General features: G+C 39.0%; 1 protein-coding gene across 5 annotated transcripts; it reads right to left on the bottom strand.

The window, feature by feature from the left end:
- Window positions 1–22: 22 nt before the first annotated feature.
- Window positions 23–26,512, bottom strand: LOC131314665 (D-2-hydroxyglutarate dehydrogenase, mitochondrial). 5 transcript variants are annotated; one of them, XM_058343472.1, is made up of 18 exons: window positions 26,289–26,462; window positions 25,661–25,812; window positions 24,181–24,350; window positions 22,812–23,179; window positions 21,246–21,347; window positions 20,053–20,100; window positions 19,684–19,754; window positions 16,181–16,299; window positions 12,752–12,847; window positions 12,491–12,600; window positions 11,839–11,919; window positions 9,933–10,033; window positions 8,001–8,109; window positions 6,797–6,902; window positions 6,485–6,570; window positions 6,281–6,406; window positions 5,328–5,424; window positions 23–365 (listed from the first exon to the last, which is right to left on the bottom strand). In XM_058343472.1, the coding sequence occupies exons 3-17, from the start codon at window positions 24,284–24,286 to the stop codon at window positions 5,335–5,337; spliced, it is 1,719 nt and encodes a 572-aa protein (XP_058199455.1). In that variant the 5' UTR covers window positions 24,287–24,350; window positions 25,661–25,812; window positions 26,289–26,462; the 3' UTR covers window positions 23–365; window positions 5,328–5,334. The 5 variants fall into 5 exon arrangements, with proteins under 5 accessions (XP_058199455.1, XP_058199453.1, XP_058199452.1 ...); XM_058343470.1 differs by lacking the exon at window positions 25,661–25,812 and having other exon boundaries at window positions 26,289–26,512; XM_058343469.1 differs by lacking the exons at window positions 25,661–25,812; window positions 26,289–26,462 and adding an exon at window positions 25,874–25,967 and having other exon boundaries at window positions 24,181–24,381.

Below are 26,512 nucleotides of genomic sequence, written 5' to 3' on the forward strand. Positions count from 1 at the left end.
TACTGAGTTTGGCAACAAAGTCTCGATAAAGTAGGATCTCTTGTTATACATTCTTGAAGAGATAAAGAGCACATTTCTAAACACATGATTACACTCTTAATGTACTCCGCAAAAAAAAAAGAAGAGAATAATTACTCTTAATGTTACTTTGCTTTAAGGGCCATCACTACTTCGGAATGCCAAACATGCTTCCGTCCTTGAGTCATGCTTTATTTTTAATGCATCAGGAAAAAATTGGGAGTCCACATGTCAACCTCTTTTGAGTCCATCCCCAAATTTAGCATCATTCTTTGGTGCATAACATATCTTCGTCCTGGACAGTCTGTCAATCACCAATTGCCCCTGGAGACTTCCTCAGATGCTCCCTGCATTAAATCAATCAATATTGTTCAATATTCGAATTTACTGGAGTTCTATTTTATCCCTGGCAAGATGACCAAAGAGATTGAGAGTTCTTTGATGGCATTTTTATGGTTTGGATCACATATGAAGCATTCTAGGCTAAAATTAGCTAGGATCAAGTATGTAGTCCTCAGGAAGAGGGTGGGTTCAGATTTGCAAGATGGAAATATCGTTCGAAAAGGATCCAAAAAGACGTGGAGGCCTCCCACATAGCTTTTACAAGAAAATGAAGCAAATAGTAGTTCTGATAGAACCAAGATTGAACAATGGTATGAAAGCTGATGAGGAAGAGGTAGAAGCTGGTGTGGAATAAGTAGAAGTGGGTGTGGAAAAAGAAGTAGATGTAGCTGCTGGTGTGGTGGAGGTGAGACAAAATATGCTACCGGAGTTATATTGAATAGTGAGGATTAATCCTCACTGTTGCTCATCCGATTCCGGAAAATTGTGTGTGGGTATATTACAGGTTTATCCACAATACAGAGTTTTCAGAGGTTGAAGTGGTGGCAAAGGATGAGGCGAGAAACCTGGCCATATTGAGACCAAAACTAAACACAAACTCAATTTCTTGAAGTTTGCCAATTGGAATAATGCAATTACTCCAGGAATGGAGATCTTATCCATTTGTCATCCTATTTCACCTTTGAAATTGGACATGTGTCCTACAACTGTATTTTTTCTGGGAGGATCAGACATATTGGGGCAGAATTGCGGCATATGTAATTGACCCTGATGAGTTGGAGTTTGGAGGTTATGATCCGAATCTAAGAATCATCCGGATCAAGAACTTCAACGGTAGAGGAGGGTCATCCGGGGGACTTGTTTTCGATTGCCACATTTTCAAGAGTTGCAGGAATTTGTACAGAAAAACTTCGAGGAACCGGATGAAGGAAAGGGCAAGAGAAACAGCAAGGGTTGGGAAACAATAAGCCAAAGTGAAGGAAAGGAGAAGAAGCAGAGGAGGTAGATAGATATACTAATAGTCTAATACTATCAATTGCTTTTTCTCCTTTTGTCCATTGCTGCTTCTTGTTTCCCAAACCCTTCCTGTTTCTCTTGCCCTTTCCTTCATCCGGTTCCTCAAAGGAAAGGAGAAGAAGCAGAGGAGGTTGATAGATATACTAATAGTCTAATACTATCAACTGCTTTTTCTCCTTTTGTCCATTGCGGCTTCTTGTTTCCCAACCCTTGCTGTTTCTCTTGCCCTTTCCTTCATCCGGTTCCTCAAAGCTTTTCTGAACAAATTCTTGCAACTCTTGAAAATGAATTGCGAATAGGTAGCTTAGATAACGGAAAGCCACAAGCCCAATAACTTTGCCCTGGCAATCAAAAACAGGTCCCCCAGATGACCCTTCTCCACCGTTGAAGTTCTTGATGATTCTTAGATTCGGATCATAACCTCCAAACTCCAAGTCATCCGGGCCAATTACATCTTCCACAATTCTCCCTCAATATGTCTAGTTCACACAATTAGGGTACATATCCTCTCAGAAAAAACACAGTTGTAAGACACATGTCTAATCTCATAGGTGAAGTAGGATGACAAATGGATAAGATCTCCGTTGATGGAGTAATCACATCATTCCAATTGGAAAAACTTCAAGAAATTGAGTTTGCATTTAGTCTTCGGTCTCAATATGGCCAGGTCACTTGCCTCATCCTTTGCCATCACCTCAGCCTCTGAAACTCTGTATTGTGGATCAATCTGTAATGTAACCCCACACAATTTTCCTGAATTGAATGGGCAACAGGGTTCAATATAAGTCTGATAGAATATTTTGAATATTCTGTGTCACGTCCACCCACTCCTTCCACACGAGCTGCTACGTCTACTTCTGCACCCACTTCTTCTTCCACACCTACTTCTACTTCTTCCACACTAGTTTTTACCTCTTCCACACCAGTTTTCACACCACTATCCAATCTTAGTTCTATCAGAACTACTATTTGCTTGATTTTCTTGTAAAAGCTATCCTTGGAGCTATGTGGGAGGCCTCCACCTCTTTTTGGACATTCCCTTTCAAATGATATTTCCATCATGCAAATCACATACAGTAAAACAAGAAATCAACATTTGAAGCTTTACATTATGATCTTTGTAACTTTTATTTCCAGAAAAAAAACAAATTCATGGTAAACAAAGGCAAAATAGGGCTTGGGTTGGCAAACTAAATTTTCCACAAAAGCTTAAATGATTCCCCTTTGGACCTATCTTCATGGTAAATTCTAGCACATCTCAAGTGGATTGAAAGAGGTTTATCAATAACCAACTCCTGCCCGTTGTAATTTTGAGTATGAGGAACTTTTTCATTAACTCTTTGAGCAGTCATATTAGCCAGGAAATTTGGTCCAACTTCTAAGCATTGCATGCATTTGATGGTAAACATAAGAAATTGGAAGGTTTGGTTGAGGACTAACCTACAAAAGGGATGTGTATACCATAAGATATCCTAGAAGTGTGCCCTTTCAATTATCTTATGAGAAATTAGGACAAGCAGGAAATAAAAGTCTTTGATGACAAAGATTGATGTTCGTACCGCTGTCACTAATGACCATACTAAAAACAAAGCCTATTGTGGAGGCTTTCAAGCCCCTTACAAGAGTTGTATCTGGCCATACTAGACTAATTATGTGGTGGTTTTTGTGTCCAGGTTCGCGTTAGTGTCTGCATCCGTGTTTCTTAGGTGATAAGGAGCTAGAAAATAAATCCTACGAGGACAAAATCAAGAAAGGCATCATGGCTGAGGCCAAGCAGCTTCCTAGTCAAGATAAAAAAATATACAATGATTACTAAAGTTTGAATTGATACAGGATTGCTCCCAACTGACATTTCATTCGTTGTAGAAGGTTTTCATTTTTTGGCATAGACATGAAAGGGGCTCCGAGGTGGACATATTGTGTCATCAGAAATTTCATTAAGGCATATATATTTAAGGCATATATATGCTAGGAAAGCAGTCTTATGAGGATGACAAGCCTGCCAGTTACACGGTCGGCCGAAAATTCAAGGATTTCGGGCAACTGCTTCAAATTCTTAGCAGTAATAGCAGGAAAAAAGAGAGAGCAAGAAAACGGCTGCCATTAGATTACTGCAAAGGATGAGCCCTACGACAACCCACGCTTGATTAGCTAGCTCTTACCTTCGTTCTCGCTGAAACTGACATTCCACATGCTGCCATAACTCCTAAAATTGAACTTGATACGGGACTGCTCCCGACTGTCATTTTATTCCTTCTAGATGATGTTTCCTTATGTGACATAGACATGAAAGGTGCTCCGATGTGGACATTTGCGATTAGAAGAGAAGCCAATCACCAAAATTGTGTTATCAGGAATTTTGTTAAAAAAATCCTACGGTACATATCTAATATTGCACATAGCTGTTGTGTAATTGCACATAGAACTCATGTAGATAATGTCCGTCCAGGTTGCGGTTCCAATATCTTCCCACTAGAGAGGAATAGGTAGGACACTTGCAGGGGTTTCAATGCTAATTTCATCATGTAAGACAACCAATCGATGAACAGAATAAGGTCACTACAGTCTGACATTTGTGGACTCTGTGCCTGAAGGTAGACAGACACCTTATGGGTCAAATGGGTTCATACATTATTAAAGGGCAATGTATATGGCACATGGATATTCCAGCGGATGCTTCATGGAGAATCAGAAAGGAGCTTAGTATATATCAGAATAGGGGCATCCTCTGGTTCAACATGAGATTGGTAATGGTAAGGGCATTTTCCTATGGTTGGACAATTGTCCGGGAGCCCTTTATTAAAGGCTTGGGGACAATTAGCTTGGACAATGAAAATGGCCCAAACCAAGAAGTAAGGTAACCAACTAACCATTAGTATCACATCTCACTGCCCTCCTAATCTGCAGCCAGAGATTACAAATGAAGATTTAGTTCAGTGGCTTCCACGTGCTAGTGGGTGTTCAATGTTAATTCTGCATGGAATGCAATTAGACATTAAAACCCAGTTCAGAGCTGATATACAGTGGTCTGGGGTGGGAGAATAATTCCCAGATGGGCCTTCATATTGTGGATGGAAGTGCAACAAAGGTTGAGCACTAAGGACAGTACGATCAGCTGGGGGGTAGAAATGCAAGAAACCTGTCAGTTGTGCAGCTTGTGCTACAATGCAAGGGAAACTCACTACCACCCTTTCTTCGAGTGTCCTTATTCCCAGGCCAGACAGTGAGAGAGGAGTTCTATTCGGATTGGTCAATGTAGATTGGATGTTTTGTGCAGCATGTAGAGGGGAAAAGCTTTTAGCGTTAAGGGTTGAAATGCTCCAAAGAGGAATTTTTTAACACAACGGTTATTGTAATGCCCCTCACCTGGGGTGGGACCTATACATACATGGGACCCACCTCATGTGAGAGGGAGTTACAAATAACTGTGGTAAAAATTTTTTTTTTTCCCGTGGCAGCATCAATATATAATCTTTGGACAGAAAGAAAGCAGAGAATCTTCCAAAATCAGGCTGAGGCTCAGGCTCAGGATCAGACTGTGGGAGAACTGTCTCTAGCATCAGAGATTAACTCAGTTCCTTGAGGAAGATTAAACCTTCTCAGAGGAACAAGTCTCATTATGATGCATGAAGTTTATTCAGTGGAATATTGCTAACAAATTAGAATGGAGTTTTCAGTGTTTCCTTTTGATTTGTTTGTTTCCTTAGTTGTGGTTTAAGAGTTTTTTTCCGGTGTTTTGCTGGGACTATGCTGTATAGCTGTTGAGGGCCTAGCTCTGCGGCATGACCCTAAGAACTTGTATTCAGTTTGGTCCTTTAAATTTTCATAAATTGAGTACTTCCCATAAAACAACAAACTTGCTACAATAAAACTAGTAGTTAGGAATTAGGATAGAAGTAAAAAATGTGACCATTCAGAGTTAAAAAGGTCCAAAAAGACAACTGTCTCACCTCAAGTTTAGGACGTGAGGGATGATGGAAGAACTTTATATGGGTTGAGTATCCCATTGGGGTCGAGCAACTTCTTGATGGAAACCATTAAGTGCACCTGCAAAAATGGATTATGTATGTTAGAAATGCCAAAATGAATCTAGCTGAGGTGTTCAATCTCTGAAGAATGACAATCAAGCATTTTATGTCTACTCAATCTTTACATTTAATGGATTTATCATAATTTTCTTGAGTTCAAAAGTCGGAAAGAAATTAGATAATTGCTCATTCCTGTCACAACTCCTCTAACTACCTCAATCAGACTGACATAAACTAAACCAATTAGCATATTTGATAGTAGTTGTTCTTAAAGAACATCTATATAAACCATTTCTAGAACTCGGAAAACTTGCTTCAACATATCAGAAAAGGAACGTTGAAACTCATATACATTTCCGTTTTTGCATTTATTTTGCTATATATGTTAGTCCTAGCCGTAAGGTGAATGGAAAGGTCACAAACAGTTTGGTAGGCGAGGCTGTTACTGTCTTCTTTCTGCCATGGGAACTGATTGTTTAAATGTTACAACAATCAAATTACTTTTCTATTTTTGGCATAAAACAAAAAAAATTCATGAGGGGAATAAATTTAAAGACCTTAAGATATAGACTTTGGCAATTTCCTAGTCTGAAAAGGAACCGAAAAAGATATTAAATAAAAAACCATTGTTTTATGTTCCAAAAGAAATCTACATTGCACTGTAGAAACTTCATCTTTTCAATGCCTTCTGTAGAGCTGTGTTTCTAACATTAATCAACCACCTAGGAAGGATGACGTCAAAAAACAAACCATCGTTTGTGTTGCAAAAGACCTCTATATCTAAGCGTATCTTTTAAATGCCTTCAGTAGTTCGTTTCAATATTAATCAACCACCTAGGAAGGATGACGTTGTCTATGATCTCAAGAAGACTCACACTTTCAGTAGATTTGCTGTAGTGAATCTTATTAGCTTTCATCAGTCCCAGGCCATGCTCAGCACTGATACTCCCGCGGTGCTTAGATGTCCATTCGTAAACAAATGGTTCAACTTGGCCTAAAACCTGCAATGTTTGCATTAGAATTAGGAACAATCAATTCAGGGAAAAATACTTAGAACAAAGAAGGAACAAGGAGATTACAGTATCATCATACTCTGGAAGTGATATATTAAGATGCAAGTTACCATCTCCAAGGTGTCCATAGCCGACTACTTTGGCTGCAGGACCTAGAACTCAATAAAAGGTTAAGGAGGTTAAACATTTTACTTCTGAGACATCCAAAGATCAAGAAAGTGATTCACAAGACCAAAAGGAAGTAATGTAAGTTTGTGATAGTGATTGCGAAAAACATTGTTTTGGCATATATAATGACCTCCCAAGCATCCAACATAGAAAGAATGTATTGGAAAAACCCTGGCTAACTATTGCTAGTAGCAAATATAATGACGTTACCAAGATGCATTCGCATTTCCTCAACAAGATCGTACATCTTTTCAATAGGAAGTGACAAATCATATTTGTATACAGCCCCTGCTTTCATTAACGCTTCGGGTACACCCTGTGATGACACAAACAGAATCAACGCAAGGAATTCTAATTTTTTTTTGAACTGCAAGAAATTCAAAATGAAATATCAAAGAATGACAACTATGAATAGCCAAAACTGCCGGGAACTTGATGCACCAAAAGATGCTGCTATTATTAATTAGGCAGCCCAAATTTGAGAAGAGATACTGAAGATGCAAATAAACAAGCCCAAGGGGCTGTACTGCTGTAGTAATCCACAGGAGAGTTGTAGAGAGAATAATCCACAGAGGAATCTAATTTAACCTATGAATGACTATTACATGACTTGTTAACAAACATATAGACACCTGCATATATTGCATGCTTCCTTAAGCAAAAAAAAAGGAAGGGAGGGGAGGGGAGGAATCAAAGCTAGCAGCCTTAATAATCCTTGCACAAGTTGTAGAGAGAAAAATCTCAACAAAGGATAACTTAATTTAGCAGATAAACGAGATAAATTTAGCAAATACATGAGTATTACATAACTTCTCAACACTTGTACAGACCCCCGCATGTACAGGTATATTGCATGCTTCCTTAAGTTAAAAAAGAAGAAAAAACTAGCATCCAAGTTCAAAGGATATGTGTGATTGAAAGAAAAGAAGTTCAAAGCATATCAAGTGAAAGAGTCGTATAAGACTTCATACTGACATTAGTTTGACAAGAAACAGAAACATATGTAAACCATTCGCCGTAACTTAAAAAGTTCAATTACAGATCCACTTCTATCCATAGGGCATACCAAGTATGCAGTAGGTCGTTGACATAACTTATGCAAGGAAACACAGCTGAATGAGGAAAATAAAGAATAACGAGGAAGGATTGCCTGGCTTGCACAGCTGAGGGATTTATGAGTGGAGTTTCAAAATTCAATCTTCACAATCATAAATTCATAATCCAAATAGTTTAGTTTATTAATGGTTAAGGCTTTTCTCGTGCCATGTTAAGCAACAAGAGGTGGGACTGTGGAAGAGAAGCTAAAAGTAAATGAGAACATGACATGATTGAGAGCCTTCTTATACGATAAAAACATTCTAATATTGATCAAGAAATGAATCCTCATTCCAACAAATATGTTAAGTAGAAGAACCTCACGAATACGCCAAAAGGAAAACGCCTGATTTATGTCTTGGGCTAGAACACCGTCAGATATCAAACCAACTTCCATAGAACGAAGTAGGAAGGCCTCAAGCTTCTCTCTGGAGGCATGAACACAAAATTATGAGTAAAACATATGGACATAAGCCCTAGAAAAGTGGAATAATTAGGCAATGCAATCCGTAAGATCACAGAAACTGCATCCTCTTCATATGAAGCATCATAGGTGAATCTAAGTTTGTACATCACAAATAATGATGATGATGTTGCAGATGACATAATGTAAAATCAAAGACCACAATGAAGCTTGAATCAGCCCTACAGATAACTGTACGTGAATGGTAAGTAATTCCTTTTCCAGATCACGTTGTTTTGGGAACTGTTGACAGATTGATGCATTAAGTTGCATAGTACTTGTCCAGGAGTAGGATAGAATATTAATCCAGCCTCATCTATCGTTTGCACTGTGCAGCTACAATTTGAAAAGCTTATGGAGCTCGTGTCAAACTCAATGAAAAACCACACTAATAGTGATCAGGAAGTACAATAGATGTGTTTAGGGCTGCATAACATGTCAAAGATTACCATGTCAGCATGCCCGATAGAGCAACTCATGTTCGAATGTGATCAGCCTGACCCTAGAAGGAATAATTAGAGTCTCCGTAAAACAATCACATTATAGAATCTGCTGGGAATAAGGATCAACCCGTGCGTCGATGAGTTGATTTTGTGTTCCCTCGTAACCTTGCAGTTTACTACAAACATAACAGAGGTCAAATTCCTGAATGCTTCAAGACAAATCCAAAAATTATCATCTTTTCCTAAAGTGGACATTCTAATCTCCAAGAAAAAATTCTCAATATTTCCCTCGCTAAGAGTTGAGTAGCAATTATGAAGTTAATTCCAATCAATGCAGATGAAGCTTTAAGCTGCATTTCGTTTTCTACCTTCAAGTAGATTACACTTCTAGTTGGGATCTCACTTATGCTTTCCTATGGTGCTATATAAAATTGAGCACGCTCTAAATTACATCCACAGGTACTTCTAGATCCAAAAATTGCAGCATGCGCTGAAACACTCCACATTTTCGCAACACATACAGTATTCGCACACCCTCGATTGCTTAAAAAACATGGAGTCTACCTTTTTACTAATACACACCTTTTTTTTGTTTATCGTCATAGAATATCTCCATATAAGTTATGTTAGGTGCGCAATGGCACTCAGCTAGTTTAGACGAGGACAAGTTAAATGTTTGTTACAATGACCAGCAGCCCCAAAGAATTGAACTAACAAATAAAGCATCTTGAAACTGAACTCAAGCATATCATAGAGGACTATTAGAGATTGTCCACATTGAGTAATTATTACCTCCAAAACTAGTACATGAGCCCGGGCAGCCTCTCCACTCATTGCCAATCTATTTTTGAGTTGGATGCTTTAACATGATATTAGAGCAAGGCTTTTGGACAAAACCTCTCTTGGTTGATTGCGTTGTTTTTTGTGCGTAAGTGCATCTTGTTTTGTTATGTTCCCTATGCCATGGATTCTTTGTTTACCTCTCCACGTGTGAGTCATCGATTGCACGTTCGACCCATGTGGGGGTGCGTTAGAGCTTGTCCCACGTTAGTTTATTATTACCTCTAAAACTAGAACATGAGTGGCCTCTCCACTCATTACCAATTGGTTTGAGTTGAATGCTTTGACAAGGCAATCAACACAATATTGTAAACCGACCTTTTCTGTTCCTTCAATAGTATCATAAAAGGCAAATGAGAGAACTTTTCTTTATCAGGAACATGCAAAGAGCTATTATTGATTAAACCCTAATGCTAGCAAAAATTTTAGATGACAACAAAATTTTCATCAAGATGTAAGAACTATATGAAGTAGATAAAAGATGTATTACCAGTAAGTGACTTACTTGTCATAAGATTGATCACTCCCTGTTGTCTCAATCAGGACATAAAAGTTGTGCATTGAGGGAGGCAAAGGATTTCGAACACCTTCTAAATGATTAAGAACCTGTTCCATGCAAAGAACACGCAGTGTAAACAAGCAGTGCAACAACACATGCTAACTTTTTCTCTAAACTAGACAGTCTCCATTCATGTCACGGTGGAGAATAAGGAGCAATTCTCTTCACCTTTGTGCGTGAAGAGAGCAATATTCTTTTGTTTTGACAAGTAAATAAATATATTAATAAGAAGGCTTTAAGGGAAAGCCACCCAATTACACAAAAAAAGGCCACAAGACAAAAAAGGCCCTATACACTCCCAAGAGGATGGAAAAACTCAAACCAATCCAAAAATTGGTCAAGAGAAGGAGAACATTCTCTATTGTCCCAACTATACAAACTATTCACTAAAACACTCTTGATCCTAGACAAAGACATTTCAACCCCTTTGAAGCATCTCAAATTCCTTTCTCGCCAAATCACTCACATCAAACAAAGTGGAATCAAAGCCCAAGTTTGCTTCCTTCTCTTTGCCATTCTAACACCCCTCCAAGCAATTAAGAGTTCCATTACATTTTTCGACATGGCCCACATCACACCAAACCACATGAACACTAATGACCAAAGCTCTCCCGCAACCGGACAATGAAGGAGAAGATGATCCGCCGTCTCCGCATCTCTTTTGCACATACAACACCAATTAACAATGATTGCCCGTCTTCGAATCAATATTCTAAAAACTGCTAGGCACTAGTTGGGCGGAAAAGGAGTGCCTGGGCACTAGTTGGCCACCAAGCGTCGAGGCGGCGACTAGTCAGCTGCCTAATTTAGGCGTTGGACCACCGCCTAACTGCCTAACGCTTAGGCGGGGGCTAGGCTGACTTTTAGAACACTGGAAAAGAGGAGGTGTAACGTGGCGTGAGACCCAAGGTTTAATGAAGTTTAGTTCCATTGGAATGCATAGGAACATGCTTAAAACAAAGCAAAACTTTGACATTCAAGATCGGCATACTAAGTTATTCCCTAGTTCATCAGTACACATCGAGCTGCAAAGTGTCTACAAGTACGATTTCAGGATTTTCCCATATGTTCTGAAAAAAAAAACATGAGCATTGGCAATGCTAACAAAATCATTTATCAATAATGTGGTTATGCTCTGTATTTCTAGACCAATTGCAACTAGCCAAAGTAGACCAGTTGCAACTAGCCAGAGTAATATTACCTGAAAACTCACCAAAATTGAAACAAAAGATAGGATATATATCATCGACTTAAAGCATATTGCGGACATTGGAGAGAAGATTGAACAATAGAGAAAGACAAGAAAGGGGAGAAACCATAGAGTCTACTAGGGGCTTTGATGCCAGAAGGAGAACATAGAGATAAAATAGGGGAAACCTAGAACATCTAGGGGCCTTGAATCTACAAGGAGAATAAGTATAAAGGAAGAAGACGATAGAGATAGGCAGCAGCCTCTAACCAACAGTATGGTTTCTCACATCTTTTTGCCTCCTCTCAACTTGAGAGAGCTGAATCCTAGTCTATTCAAATCCTACAAAACAAGAACAACAAACCTAGCCCTTTTACTCAAATGACATCACGCAAAGTTAGCAATAGAGCTTATCTCAACATAAGGGCGATTATAGCTTCTCTCTCAGTCATGGGAACACCACTCAGGTAGACCTTCCTCTCTAGCCTCCAAGCCAAGATCACGCGGTACTACTGTTGGACCCAAAGTCCTGCCTCAAAGGCCCTGGGCTCTTGAGGAGCTTCTGGACCTTATACATTGGTATGCAGTTATATATCATTGCAATGCTTCTTGGTTAGTGCTTGGGAAGAGTTTAAGTATCTGTATTCACCTGAGAAAACTTACCAGATCCATTGAGTGGCTATCCAAAAATTCAAACGCAGAAAGAATGTTGCCGAGCTTCCTTTTGGCTTCTAATAGTAGATTCTGATGAAACGACAAAGAATCACCATAACATTAAAAGCAAACATTACAATATAGGAAGAAGCTAGAATGACATTGCAAATCAAGCTCATAGTTGAACCTCACAATAACATTTTTGAAACTGAAATGATTTGTAGAATAGGATGCAACTTCTTTGTAGAGGCAATTCATAATGGTGCAATATGGGAAAAGAACACAAATCCATAACCAACATGTCAGCAAGGATGGAAGTTTTTGGTACATTTTTCTAACAAAGCAATAACAAGAGATTTTCAAGATCTAATATAACTTTCACTTGACGGACAAAATGAAGTATATCTATGGACAGGTTTGTCCATGCTTTGTGCAAGTGTGCTCGTGTTTTCTTGCAGATTTGTGAAAAATCAAGTACAGAAATACATACTGCATAAGTTTCAGGAGCCTTTTAAGTGTTTGCATTATCGTGAATTTATTCATAGTGAATTTATTCCCGGCACAATCCTGATCAGATCTCCTATGACCATACACTACTTCACCATGTGACATGCCTTGCCTATTTAGAAATTAGCGGAATATCGTTTCAGAGTGATCTTACCTGGCAGCTGACATAATCTTTACAAGCAAGGAAAGCCAGATTTACTGAAGACAGCTTCGGAGGTGTAAGTATGGATACCTTAGATATTATCCCCAATGACCCTTCACTTCCTAATCCAAAGTAATTGCATGGATAACATAACGCAGAAACTATAACTTCATGCATTTTTACATTATTTGGGAATGAATAAAAAAGCTCTGGATTTCTATTCTTAATAACAGATTAAATACTCAAATAATCGTGGAATGTTTAGGGTTTTACCTATAAACAAATGCTTCAGGTCATACCCAGTGTTATCTTTGCGTAGCGTCCCAAGCATGTCAAGCACAGTACCATTTGCTAAAACAGCTTCAAGACCTGACAGATTGTTCTATAATATGCTTCAAATGAAATACATGTGCAATGAAGAAACTTTACTGCCTATCAGCTACTCAAGTCGAGATTAAGGGATTGACAGCAGAACTTGGATATAGCAATGGATGAAATGGTGTGTGAGAGTGCTCACTCCATAATTTTCGTTCTTTTCCAAGTAAGAGAAGTAAGTACCAAAGGTGACAAAACCAAGGCGCATCATATATTGCACTAACCTCAGGCAAAACACCAAATATTTATTAGGAAAGCACAGAATTCTTTGAAAGGCCAAAGAAAACAAATAGATTGGGGAATAGCTATTTTAGTAGTCTGCGCCACCAGAGTTCAACATCGGGTTGTTGAGGGAGGGAGTGTTTGGAAGGCACTACAAGGCGGGGAGAGAGAGATATCAACTTTTAGTTGATTAGATGCAGGCCACACAGAACTTACCTAAGTGACAAGCTGCATGCATGGGGCAATCCTATCTGATAAGGTTTGTTAGAGACAGGGGCGGACCCAGGATTTGATTGTAGTGGGGTCAAATATCTACCACATATAATTTTTTGGGATTTTCAGGGCAAAAATATTATCTTTTGGGGCAAAATTACGAAATACTCCTCAAAACTATACTTGCTCTAGGGGTATTTTGGAACTCAGCGGGGTCGCGTGACCCCGCTTGCCATAGTGTGGTTCCGCCACAGGTTAGAGACATCACATCCTATTAATTAAGTGGATGCATTTGAGGATGTGGCATAGTCTCTCTCTCAGTGACAATGGGCCAAGGCCATTGTACTGTGGGTACATTACCAACAAGGAACCTTCTCTCTAGCCTCCAAACCAATAAATCTTCAGGATACCGTGGTGCTGTTGGCAAGCCTGATTTTGCCTCACAGGACTCAGGTTCTTGTGGAGCTTCCGCAACCACTAAAGGGGTAAAAGGATGGTTGTTTCGGAGGTGACACGAGGTGGGCTACTCACAACCACCTTACATGTTCCTAGGTTTAGCTACTCTATGTTCTCAAAAGAACAACTATGCAGGTCTATTTAGTACCAAATTGGCAATGGGGAGAAAACATTCCAATGGTTAGATAATTAACACCCCCATGGTCCCTTGTTCACTAGATTTGGGGGAAGGGTGGTGTGATGGTGTCTAATTTGGGCAGAGCTCTAAGTGCTAAGGTTGTTTCAATTATTGACCATGGCATATGGTGATGGCATGGATACAGGAACCACGCCATTCAATCCGTAATACCCAAACTCCTCAAAATCTGTTGCCTATACCCGACTATGTAGACTCTGTTGCATGAGTGCCTCATCCTAGTGGTACTTTTCCTACAGTGCTATCAGGCCTAAGTTTCCAATTCAGAACTGGTCTAAGGTATTATGAGAGGGAATCATGTCCCTAGATGGTCCCCTATTTTATGGCTTGCTATTCATCAAAGACTGAATACCAGAATGCTGCTTGATGGGAACTGCTGCCTATGCAGAAATGGTGTGGAGTCTCACCAAGCACCTCTTTTTGAATGTTCCTTCTCTTTACTAGAATCGCAAGGGTTGATGGGCAGGAACTTGATCCAAAGTGTGCACTGGAGGATGATAAATATTCTGGAGTGGCTTAATCTAAATGGGGAAGGCAGAGGTTGCAGATGCAACAGTGTCAGGTGCTCCCTTGAGAGACTACAAAATTTCTTAGGGAAAATCCAGAGAGTAAGATCAGGTTTCTCTCAGGATTTACAATGAAGTCTGGGACTACAAGAGCTCTAGGAGGAAGATGAAGTTGTACCAGGGAATTTAGGCTCTCTGGGCTAGTTGGGGTTTGTCTGAAAGGATCTTAAAGCCTGTATAGTTAGGTTGTTAGATGGTTTTGGGTACAGCTTTTGTTTTGTTGCTGCTAGTTTGCTGTTTTGATGTATTTTGGTTTTATCCCTCTACCTTGATTCTTTTTTGGTTGAGATTTATAAGAACTAGCACTTGTGGAAAAAAAAAACACTATGCAGCTCTAAAGCTTGACAAAAAGGCCAACGTAGTATTTAAATCCGAACATTCTCACCAACTACTCACTACAAAGTGCAGCTACCCCATGCCTCAACTGCTGACCTTATCACGACATGACAAAATAATTATACCATCATAAGTGTATTGTTTATGCGCAAGCACCAGATACATTAGCACACAAAAGCCATCACTCAAGGTGGGAGGGAAAGATGGAAAATCACGATCAATTCCTTTTTCAAATCCTGCTGCAGCTGCACGAGCCCTTCCCGCGTGCCACAGAATGAAATAGAACACCACTAGTTTCCTCCCCATCGATGTATTTTTATTGGCAAGCAATCACAATAAGGCGTCCAGTGATTCTGCCTGCTATCTGGAACCACCATGGTAGTCTGGTAGATGCTTTTTGACGCATTGACAGAATTTGCTATAATGGCCACGTTCTCAATGGGATCCACTATAACTTTGCTGACCATTTACGGAAGTAACTGTGAGAACCATGTGTCGTTCTCTAATGTCTAACAAACATCTCACAATTAAGTAAACATTAATGAGCAGGGATTAATTGCACTAAGTGTAAATTTTGCGGGTTCGGAGTACACCTTCCTTACATTTCTACATGGAGGTTAAAGTGTAATCCGTGTAGTGCAGGGGGAGAAACATTTGCATATACCAAGTGTCATCTGTCACTTATTCCACACTTGTATTAGAAAGAAGAAATTTTCTACTTACCTTGCAGATGCTATACTAAAAGTAAGTATGCTCCTAAGCAATGGATATGTACTATGCTTTTACATTATACAGTAGAGGGGGAGAAAATGGGTTGCAAACCTTTGATGAAGAAAAGCAGATTGTAAGCACTAATTGGGTAGCATTAATTGTTAGCTCCTTAGGCTATGAATCTGATATAGTTATTTAAGGCCTCAACAAACTAATGGTGTATTATTTAGATCACATGGACATACATATGCATATGCACATATTAATAAATATCTATATGGTCAACTCCACTCACTAGAAGCAAATAGCTTTTTATATGCTGAATTCCTGAAATAGATATATCATATATTCGTTTCCGCTTGACCAAAAAAAAAAAAAATTATATATTCGTTGATGCTGTTTAGCTATTATAAATGAAAGTAAAAAGAAAACATACTACATCAATTTTTCTCCTCTTCCCTGAATGTAGAATGCTGAATGCTCTCATAGTAGAACTTCAAACTTTTTTTATATATTCACACAAGGAGACTCATAAAAGTGACTAATGCATGAAACACCACAATAAAAAAAAAATTCTTGATACAAATGAAAACACAGTGAATGCATAAGAAGGAAAACAAGCCTCACCAAGTACATTCCCATGAAGTGATCCGTAGCGGACAAAGCGCAAACCGCCAGCATTAGTAGAAACATTGCCGCCAATTTGGCAGCTTCCTTTCGCCCCCAAGTCCAGGGGCATAACAAATCTGAATGGTGGCATGGTTAAGTCCAAAATCTAAAAATTAGGTTTCCATACTGCTCTGCAACACAAAGAAAACTGGAAGCAGCAGCCACCACCTAGACTTGCTAAGAAATACACAACTGATGGAAACAAAACAACCAAAATCCAAAGAAGGCACCTAATAGCTCATAGCAACGGAACATACGAACTAACTGAGACTAGAATAAGCATTTCCCAATTCTCATCTTTATATGCGTGCATCTATTCTAGTACTCAAGTCAGAAGAACCAAAGCATTTTCTACTCTTTCAGTTTCGGAATTTTCCCTTCTGCATGTGTATCTATATAGAATTGATTTACCGTTGCCTCATTTCTGAAGATAACTTTAGCGCGAGTTGTCATTTCGGAAGATAACTCTTCCACCTGACTGAATAGGCACAAATGCTTTAACTTTAGACATCTCATCCTTAAAATTCACGGATTACTCCAATCAGGGCTTCGTAAACCAGGAATTTTGAAACCTACGATTTCTTCATTCCAGAGTGCCCAAAAAGGCAAAAACTATGTGAAGTAACTTTCCTTGGCAAAATCCTAATATCTTTTGCCAGAACATCCTCCCCGTTTGAATCAATTTCTCACAGAATTAATTGTCGTCTAGGGAGACAAAAGAATATGCAATGGTGATGGGGTACAACACCACTAGTCAAACCTTAGTTACATGAAGCGGGAGCGGGGGCGGGGACGGGGGAGCGAATGATCACAGAAGTGTGGGAGCGCCATTGGGAGCGGTTAGGAAAAATTATTAAAATTATAAATATATTTTGGAATTTTATATTGTTAAATGTCAATATAAAAATATTATTCTACCACATAAAATATTACTATTAAAATTATAAGTTTCTAGTTATATTTCAACTTTTTTATTGTAGCACGTGATTACACAATAGAGCTCTTTGTGCATATTAAGTAGGCATAAAAGTTAAGGGCATTAATATGACTCTAGAAGGTTAATATCAGATGTGCTCACTAACAAAATCAAAACAACTTTAAAGGTACCAATTGCAACTTGAATTGTAAGTCTCTCAACCGTTTTTTGGGTGTAAGTTCCCGTATAGGTAAGGAACGAGTTCCCGTCGTCATTGGGACGGGTTTCTTGGAGTTTCCTTCGACGGGAACGCGGAAACGCGTTTCCGTTGAAGAAACGTGGGCATAGTTGAAGGTTCCTGCAATGCAACTAAGAGTCAAACTCGTCATCTGCAATAACAGCAGAGAGAGAGAGAGAGAGAGAGAGAGAGAGAGAGAGTCCATTTGGGGTCATTTGGTAATGCAATCACACTTGTAACAAAGAGGCAAAACAAACAAAACCCAGTCTCTGCCGCACCAACAAGCGGCCCTTATCCCTTATCGCCCACAAAAGTAAGTATTGAATGGGGATTGGCACTGTTTTGGTGAGTTGCAGTACTTTAATTTTCAAAATTAGCATTTATTTTACTTTTTTTTTTCTGTTGTAAAAGGGTATTTGGTGAAGTGTCGTATGTATCCCTTTTTGGTCTGGATAACTCCAAATACATTTGTTGCTTCCTCCCCTTTTGGAACTTGGGTTGATAAAATCGTTTCATTCTTATTCTAAAGCTCTAACTTCTCTAATTTGAGATGTAAAGTTTGTTTCAAATTTTCTAATCATATGTAGTTTTACTTCTTGATCTCCTCCTCCCCTCCCCCCCTTCACAAGTAGAAGTAATGAGTTTGGGAGCGTTAACTTGAGTACAAATACATGACGTTATTCCTTTCCTAGATTTTTTAAAATTTCAATGATTGGCTCTTCCAATCTCTTCGTAAATCGCTTTCAATCTTCCCTCCCGTGTATCCTCATATACTGTCATCCTAAAACAGTTGCGGAGCAAGAATTTTGAATCGAGGGGGGCCAAATTAAATGAGAGAGAAAAACTAACAAATTTTTTTCTAAATAAAAGTTATTTAGTATAGTTTTGCACACTAAATTAACCAACACTGCAGAGAGAAGTAAAGAGCCTTCTCATTGTGCATCCTATACACAATAAAGAATTGTGAAAGGTCATCTTGTTTTTTTTTTTTTTGAACAAAGAAAATTTTATTAACCAGAGTAAAAAGGTTATCTTAGTTAACATTATAGGTGTTATGATATCACCCTCCCTAATTCCATTCGAACTTCCTAATAAAAAAAAAGCAGAAAATAACACAGTATAGGACTATAAGAACTGACTAAGCTACAAAACAGCATATCAGAAAAGCCTGACAGCTGACAGGTTCGGCATACATCCCGAAAAGTTACATCAATTGTCAAACAAGCTTGGAAGAGGCCCGGTGCCTAACCAAAAGACAACAATGCAGTGTATGTAACTTTCAAGTGTGTCCATGCAAGTTTAGGTGCTTAAACCTCTAATATGCAAGCACTTATGCACTCCAAGTGAAACTAATCTTAACAATGATAATAACCACATTTAATCCTGATGCAATAACAACAAATGTGAATTTGCGTTTGCGTGTGCGTGTGTTTGCACAAAATGCTACTGAGCAGAATTTGCAACCTACAACGTACATGTTTCTAAGCTCTTTATCTTCTCCTATCAGCCAATTGCATGAAGGAGTGACTATAAATTTAGAGCGCTTATAAGATGATAATTGGACACAGAGCACATGCTTGATGGTCAACTTGAGCATTAAAGCATAGCATCAACAGATAGAAAAAAACAAATAAAAGGAAAGAGTTACATAATCCTTTCTCTCTCTTCCCTTTTTCTGACAAGTAGGACATGATTGGGCACATTAAGTAACACAGCCAAATAGGTCTTAAATGCTAAGAAGCACAGATAAGAACACCACACAACACGGATGCGTGGACACTGGACACAACATTTTTCAAAAACTAGGACACAATGGGGCACATTAAGTAAAACTGTTTATACTATATGTTTGTATTAAATGCATATAATAAACAAGAACATTAGGTCTATTGAATAATGGTTTGAATTAGAGGTCAAATTGGATAAGGAATATTAGCGTGCTGAAGATAGAAAGACAACCATCACTAATCAATATACAGGATTAAGCATCCATGGCAAATTTGACCTCATAAGTATTACAAGTATCCTCAGTGCGTCCCCACCATGTCCAACCAGGTACCATTAAATAATTGGAACTTTGGAAGCTTATTTCAATTTGTCTTGCACGTGTCCGGAGCATGCCAGCGTCCGAAACTTGTCCAACATGGAAATGTGAGGCAAACTCACATGTCAGTGCTTCTTAGCTTATTCATAGTTTGGGGTTTTTATTGAACTGTTGGTCCTGTTATTTATATGAAGTTCTAGGTATTATAAACATGCCTGCCAAATATGCCAGCCAAATAAGAGTAAGAGTTAACAGGTAGTTACCCTTGGTTATCCAGGAAAGATACCAGGTTCTCCAATATGCATCCCGCTTCACACACCAGGATACCACTTACCTAAAACCGGGAGAATTGAGTTACTTCGGAAAAAGTGGAGTTTCAAGTTGGCATTCAAGAATTTATACATGAGATGGAATTTTTCATATCAAAGATAATAGACGACAATTTAGTAAAGCTTTAAGGATCACCGTAACCGTACGAATGCCAATGAGTGAAAGATAAAACCTAAAGGGAGAACTGATAAGGTAGCCCATTCACAAATGAATCCTAAAGGAAAATGTCACCGGGTGATGAGTATGAAGTGAGATGGGGTAAAACCTTGAAACAAATATACCATCTAGAGGCGCCTTCATACCTTGTCAAAAGAAATGATGTTTTTCATGGAACCCATATTGATAATTACCTGCAAAGGAAATTATCACATAAAGAGAGACTCAATGAAGGCAATTTGATACACAATACACAGCAAGGAAAGAGAGACTCACAAGTTAGGGTTGTTTCCCTTTGTCACATAACATAATGAGAGAAGAGCAAATGCCCTTATACGACATAGCATAATACTTCCTGCCATGTTTGTTCATAGCTATTTCATGCCCAACTTGCATGTAATGGGTTGAAAGTCCATACTACCCAGCCCTTCAATAAATACATGAGCCAAATGATCTTCCATACAAATCAAACCCTTGTTCAATACTTCCATGATATAATGCCTATCGATCTAAATATGCTTGGATCTGTCACGTTGAACTGGATTGTGAGTGATATCCATACACTAGCCGACCTACTGTAACAATTGGTCATGGGTCCACCACCGTACACAATCCCAAGTCTTAGCGAAATATGGAGCTACGTAAGGTACCTTTGGCTATTTTTGAAGGACATGGTTGAAGTGTTTCGAAGCCAAACCATAAGGGGTAACATGAAGAGATATTGGATCTGACGATATTTAACCTAGTTAGATTCACGGAATAAAGAAATCAAGATGAAGAAGAATGGAACAAACGTAGTACAGAACATAAGCCAGGACAAGTGAGACTGAAAAAGTTAGCACTGTCTTCCTTAGCAAATGAATCTATAGAAACATAAGGAGAGAAGTGCGTAAATGGTTTTGCACTATAACACATAGCTATAGGTTTAAGTCTCCTTTGCAGTTCATGGAATCATGGAACACAATCAGAAATGTGGGATTTCCAATGGGCTCCTCCTAGGTTCAACCACTGGGCAGTTCCAACTGTCCAAAGCTAATATGAAACTAAAGTACGATAATTAAAATTCACTATGCCAATGTGTGTCATTCTGAGATTTCCTGACACGCTTCCAACACATACCAACTCACATTGCACCAAATCTCTACCAAGTACCAACAAGCTATTGTGCTAGAACCATTTTTCCATGTGTGTGACACAAAGATGTAGGCAAAGACTAAGTCTCTCTTTTCCTCTTTACATATCAGCTTCAAAATTGGTTGCCTAAAGCATGTGCAACTTTGTAACCACAACCGTAATGGTAAGAAAACGTGTTATTTATCACTCTGGGCAACTATAATACCTCATCAAAAACAGGCACACTTCCCCCTACGAGACCTGTATTTCCACCTTGAGGAACAACTGCCAGACATCTGGAATTACAGTATTTCAGAATCTGAGAGACCTGCCAGGAAGCAATTAAAGTAACAACAATGTCAGACAATCTCGATGTCCACAAAAAATGACAGACAATCTCCAAACATAAAAACCTCCACCCACTAGGCAGAGGATAGTATCCCAATAATCCCAAAAAAGTTCGGATATCAATACACAAATCACGGATATTAATACATTTTCACAGCTATCAATATACTTTTCTCGGATATCAATGCACCTTTTACTTATTATCCTCCGCCCTTAGGGTGGAGGTTAGCATTTTCCATAAATCAGTACCAACAATCCCTAGAGAAATGGAAAAAAAAGGTGTAGAAGATATACAGCAGATATTCAATGGAGTATGATTCCCTCCTATGCGAATCTCTTCGATGAACCTCTTGTGATTCATAAGGAGGCCCATTGCGGTCCCATTTTTTAATGTCCAAGCCATACAGTTTGTAAGCTCCGATGTGTAAATCATCCATTAAAAAATACAGGTTAATAGGATACGCATAGCCATCAAGGGCTCAGGCCCAACAAAATAGCTGACTCGGATCATCAAAATGATACAATGATGGGCTTCCTTCTAAATTGTTGAAGGCACATAGAAGTGATTATCCTTTCAGAGGATCCTAGTCCAAATTGAATAGAAACTATTATGTCTGACGTAGAATTTTAAGGGAAGACCCATCAAATAGGATACAGCGCAAGAGAAATTAGAACAAATTGAATAGAAGTGAGAAGTGATTATCCTATGAGAGGATCCTAGTCCAAATTGAATAGCCCCTGTTATGTCTAACATAGAATTTGAAGGGAAAACCCATCAAACAGAATACAGTGCAAGAGAAAATAGAAACCCCCACACACCGCCGCCCCCCCCCCCCCCCCACTAAGAGAATCCCAAATGATTATTGCTTATGAGAAGGTGGAAACGTGTCACATGACTCCTCCAACAACACTATGAGAATCCTATGTCATACATTCAGGTGATGACCTGAACCTACTTTTTCAATTGTCCCATCCATGACAACAGTCTGGTTCCTCCAAAACTTCTAAAGAGAAGAATAGAAACATCCACTCGTATAGACTTGCAAACCATCCTATACCCCAAAAGAATGCATTTCAAAATCCAAAAGATTTGCATTTGAAGATTAATCAGCAGAATACATTCAGAAAATATTATGAGTTCTTTGCTGAAGTTGTGATTTCTCCTCTCTGCTTCAGAACTGAAATTTGCAAGGGGCATGAGCTCATAAATTACCTCAAGTCATTTACTAAGAGTAAAAGCATGCACATTCCTAATTACCTTTTGCCCTTCAAACCAGAAAAGGGGACCATAAAGAAAAGAAATAGTACACCCCCCGTCCCACCCATACACGCTAACAGCTTAGTCTACCTTGTCGAAAAGTCTCTCGAGACGTGGAAATGAAATTCTTATGCAACAGATGGTAAAACAAGTAGCTACAATCTCGCAGGAAAGAAAGATGTAAACCTCCTCTGTGGTCCTAGGTTGAAGTAAAAGATTGCTTGAGCCTTTGTATTTCCGCATCCAATCTGTATTTGCAGCAAGCAGTGCCTCTTCATCCTGAACTACATTTTTCTCCCCTAAAATTTCCTTAAATTTGGTGATATCATCAGCATTTATGGTCGAGAACATCGGGTTCCTCTGCATAACTATTGGTGCTGAACCAAAGAATCTACAAGGGATTCTGTGAGTATGTCCAGAAAAATTACTTGCGGATGTTAGGTCTCTACCTATGTATTCTCTTAAGAGGTGGACAACTGATGGAAGATTCCGCTTAGGATCTGGAAGAAACGTTTCAAGTGGTCTGGAAGTTCTGCTGAACTGACATCTGAAACCTGAAAATTGTAAGCAAACACAAAGAAAAATAACGACAAGTGTGTAACCGGAGAAATGAGTTCTACATTTTCAAGAACTATGGGTGGATAATATCAATAGTTGTCCATGTCAATCTCGTTCAACAGAAACAAGCGAGAATTAGTAAATGATAGGCACATTAATGTATGCATGCATGTGTGCTAGTGAGGTGTCCCAAGGGTGTAACAGTTCAGCTCCAGCTCAGTGGCTCCTGATTGGAGAGGATAACAACCATAACAGAATTGATGGCTTGACTGACCACAGTTATAAAGAGAACTTGCACCTCTTTTGTATTTAATTCAGATACCTTTGTAAGCCTACAAAAAGGCTCATGACATCTCTGTAATTGATGAACGAAAATCCTTCATTTTCTGTATCCATTTTCTCTTTCATTTTCTTCCTCCAGTAGTTAGATTCCTGATCTTCTTTAATATGCTCTTACAATATACGAGTAACCATCATTCATAGAACTGTATTCTACATTGTGGCCCCAGGATCTTTATGGCAATCATCCCACTGGTGCTCAGGTTCTATTAATCCGCTCTTACAATATACACACCACTTGTTTTTGCATATCGTTCAACTCATAACTCGCATTTTATACCAAGATGAAATGGGTACTTTTCATAGCCAAAATAGCATTCAGTTGTTGAAGAGATCGGAAGCTAGAAGAAATAAAGCATCAGTAGTGTCCTAAAAGTCGGCCGCCAAGGCCGACTAGTCCCCGCCTAGGCGCTAAGCGGGGGTCCAACGCCTAGATTAGGCGGCTAACTAGTCAGTGCCTAATCCCTGCCTAGGCGCTAGGCGCCCTTGTTCCGCCCGACTAGCGCTAATCAATTTTTAGAACATTGAGCATCATTCCAATAATAAACTGATCAGACAACAGTCACAACACAATGTTTAAGCTGATAACATATTTCATTGTCATCAGAACAGAATTGCAAATAAGTTGTTGGCAAACGTGATGCAACGATAACTCAACCTGGAAATTGGCTTGAATATTGGGAATTAGAATTCGATCTATGGACAAGGTATCTCAAGGAGCACTTGAAAAGACAATAAGTAGTTATGTAGTTCTTAGTCTTCATTTTCCGTTGCTGACGTTGAGAGGAATCCGGGGATGCTGTAGGAGAGCACCTTTGTTCCGGGGACCTACGTTGAGTGATGCGATCAAATCCGTTAGCTGAGTTTTAACATCATTGACTTAAAACTTAAATCCTACAAAATGGACTACTCGTCTAGCTAGCAAAATTGAAATCAAACTACAGTTGAAAAGTCATGTGAGAGGGATCTTGTTATACCATTTTGAAGAAGTTTACTCACTATCCAAACTCGCCTCTTCAAATTGTCATATGTCACATCATCACATAATATTTAGTGATTGGTTCAAATGATAAATTTATTTGGCAATATAATATTTAGTACTAGTAATAAAAAAACTTCAAGTTTGTAGAGTCCCTTAGCTGCACTTGTTGCAAGTGGCCACACGTGTCACCAAATATAACATTCAATCAATCTAGAGGGTTAAAAACAATTCAATTAAATGGCATACACATAAGAAAGAAAAGAAAATACGAAAGCAATAGTACTTAGAGAAGAGCTTAGAGCCCATCTAAGAGAATAGCTTCTAGATTCCCAAAATGCCTAGTGGAGTGTAATTCTAACTGCTATACCTAATGTGCGTGTTAATTGCTATTTGCATAAAATGACCCAGTCCACCTTTCCCAACTACGGCAACATCTATCTCCAAAAAAGCCCAGTCCTCCATGGTTCTCTTTGCATTGCCCTTCCCCATAGATTTAAATATGCAAACTAAAGGGTCCTGAACCGTGGCCATGAGTAGAGGGAATCATGAGGGTTTAACGCATAGTCACCCTCATACACTCCAAATGAAATGAAGAAATCTGTTCGAAATCTTTTGTTGGAAACATTTCTCACATTTAGGAATGGCAGCGGAGTGGCTCGGGGGGATATTGGGGTAACCGTACCCGAAAACTTCCACGTACGTGAATCCACCCCGACAACCGAACGGATTGAGACCAATTGTATTTTGTACCATAACCGAACCATACAGGTTTTGGGTACTCCCCGAACCGAATGGTTAATCGCTAAAGTAAACAGAAACAACTAATTCACGATATAGTAATTTGAAATCCTAACTCAGAATCTCAACCGAAACCAAAATACTGCTTGAAAATCCTAACCAAGCACAAAAGAATCTAAACCAAGAAAAAACAGATCGTATAAACCGAGAAAAACAACTCCCAATCAAGCAAACTAATAGATTTCCTGCACATTTTTATGAAACCATGAATAAACAGATGCCTTGCCCATTCCAACGAAATCACTTGCCTCTCTATTTAGTCTATATATAATTTGGGGCCCTAATTTCAGCTATATGTAAATACAAGGATATATAAATATGTATACACGCGTATAGACAAACACACACACAAAAATACCAGGTCTATTTCAGGATCAGATTTCGAGCACCAGTAGCGGACTCGTCGCCACCCGAGGATCGATGGGCAGAACTTACTAGTGTTTGAAAGGGGTACAAACGAGTCGAATTGAGTTGAATCCTGTCAGTCTCAGCTTGTCAAAGTTCATCAAACTGAAACGAATCCAGCCTGAATTTCAGTAGGAATTTTTTTCCCATATCATATCTATATTACCTAATAAAAAATCCCACCAGCAGCATCTCCACAATTTACAGCCAAAACATCTGAACTTAAAGCAGGCAAAAAAATCCATCAAGAAAATACAATCACTCACTGCTCCAACAAAACCACAAACGCAAATTCAATGACCAGAAATGTCTACTTCCATGAATAAATTGCTGCCATTCAACAATTCAAAACTGACATAAAAACCAATTTCCCAAACAAATAAAACAAAAAAGGTGAACCCCAGCATTTGTTAGGCTCTGAGTTCTAGGGACTCTGTTATGTTCGTATTAAGATACACAACCTCGAATTAGCAAAAGCTCGTACGTATCAAACAATACGTGTGACGTTTGAGAGAGAAGAATTGGAGTTTACAGTGGCAGGAGCCTCGAAAGAGACTGAAATTAGTTGGTGGAAGGTTTACCACTCCGATGCAGAAGAAGAAGAGGCGGAGGTGGCGCAGTGACGGCGACGGAGGAGAGTTGACGGCAACGGAGAGGAGGCGACGGCGACCGAGAGGAGCTCGATTCAGGCTAACCCAATCTGAGTGCCGAAATGTGAAAGTACACGAGGGGGAAAATGATATTCACCGATATCACCCCTCGTCTATAACTCTTTTACTCAACACCCCTCGTCTATGAAAGTAAT

The sequence above is a fragment of the Rhododendron vialii genome, chromosome 13a (genome assembly GCF_030253575.1).
Source record: "Rhododendron vialii isolate Sample 1 chromosome 13a, ASM3025357v1".
NCBI lineage: Eukaryota > Viridiplantae > Streptophyta > Magnoliopsida > Ericales > Ericaceae > Rhododendron > Rhododendron vialii.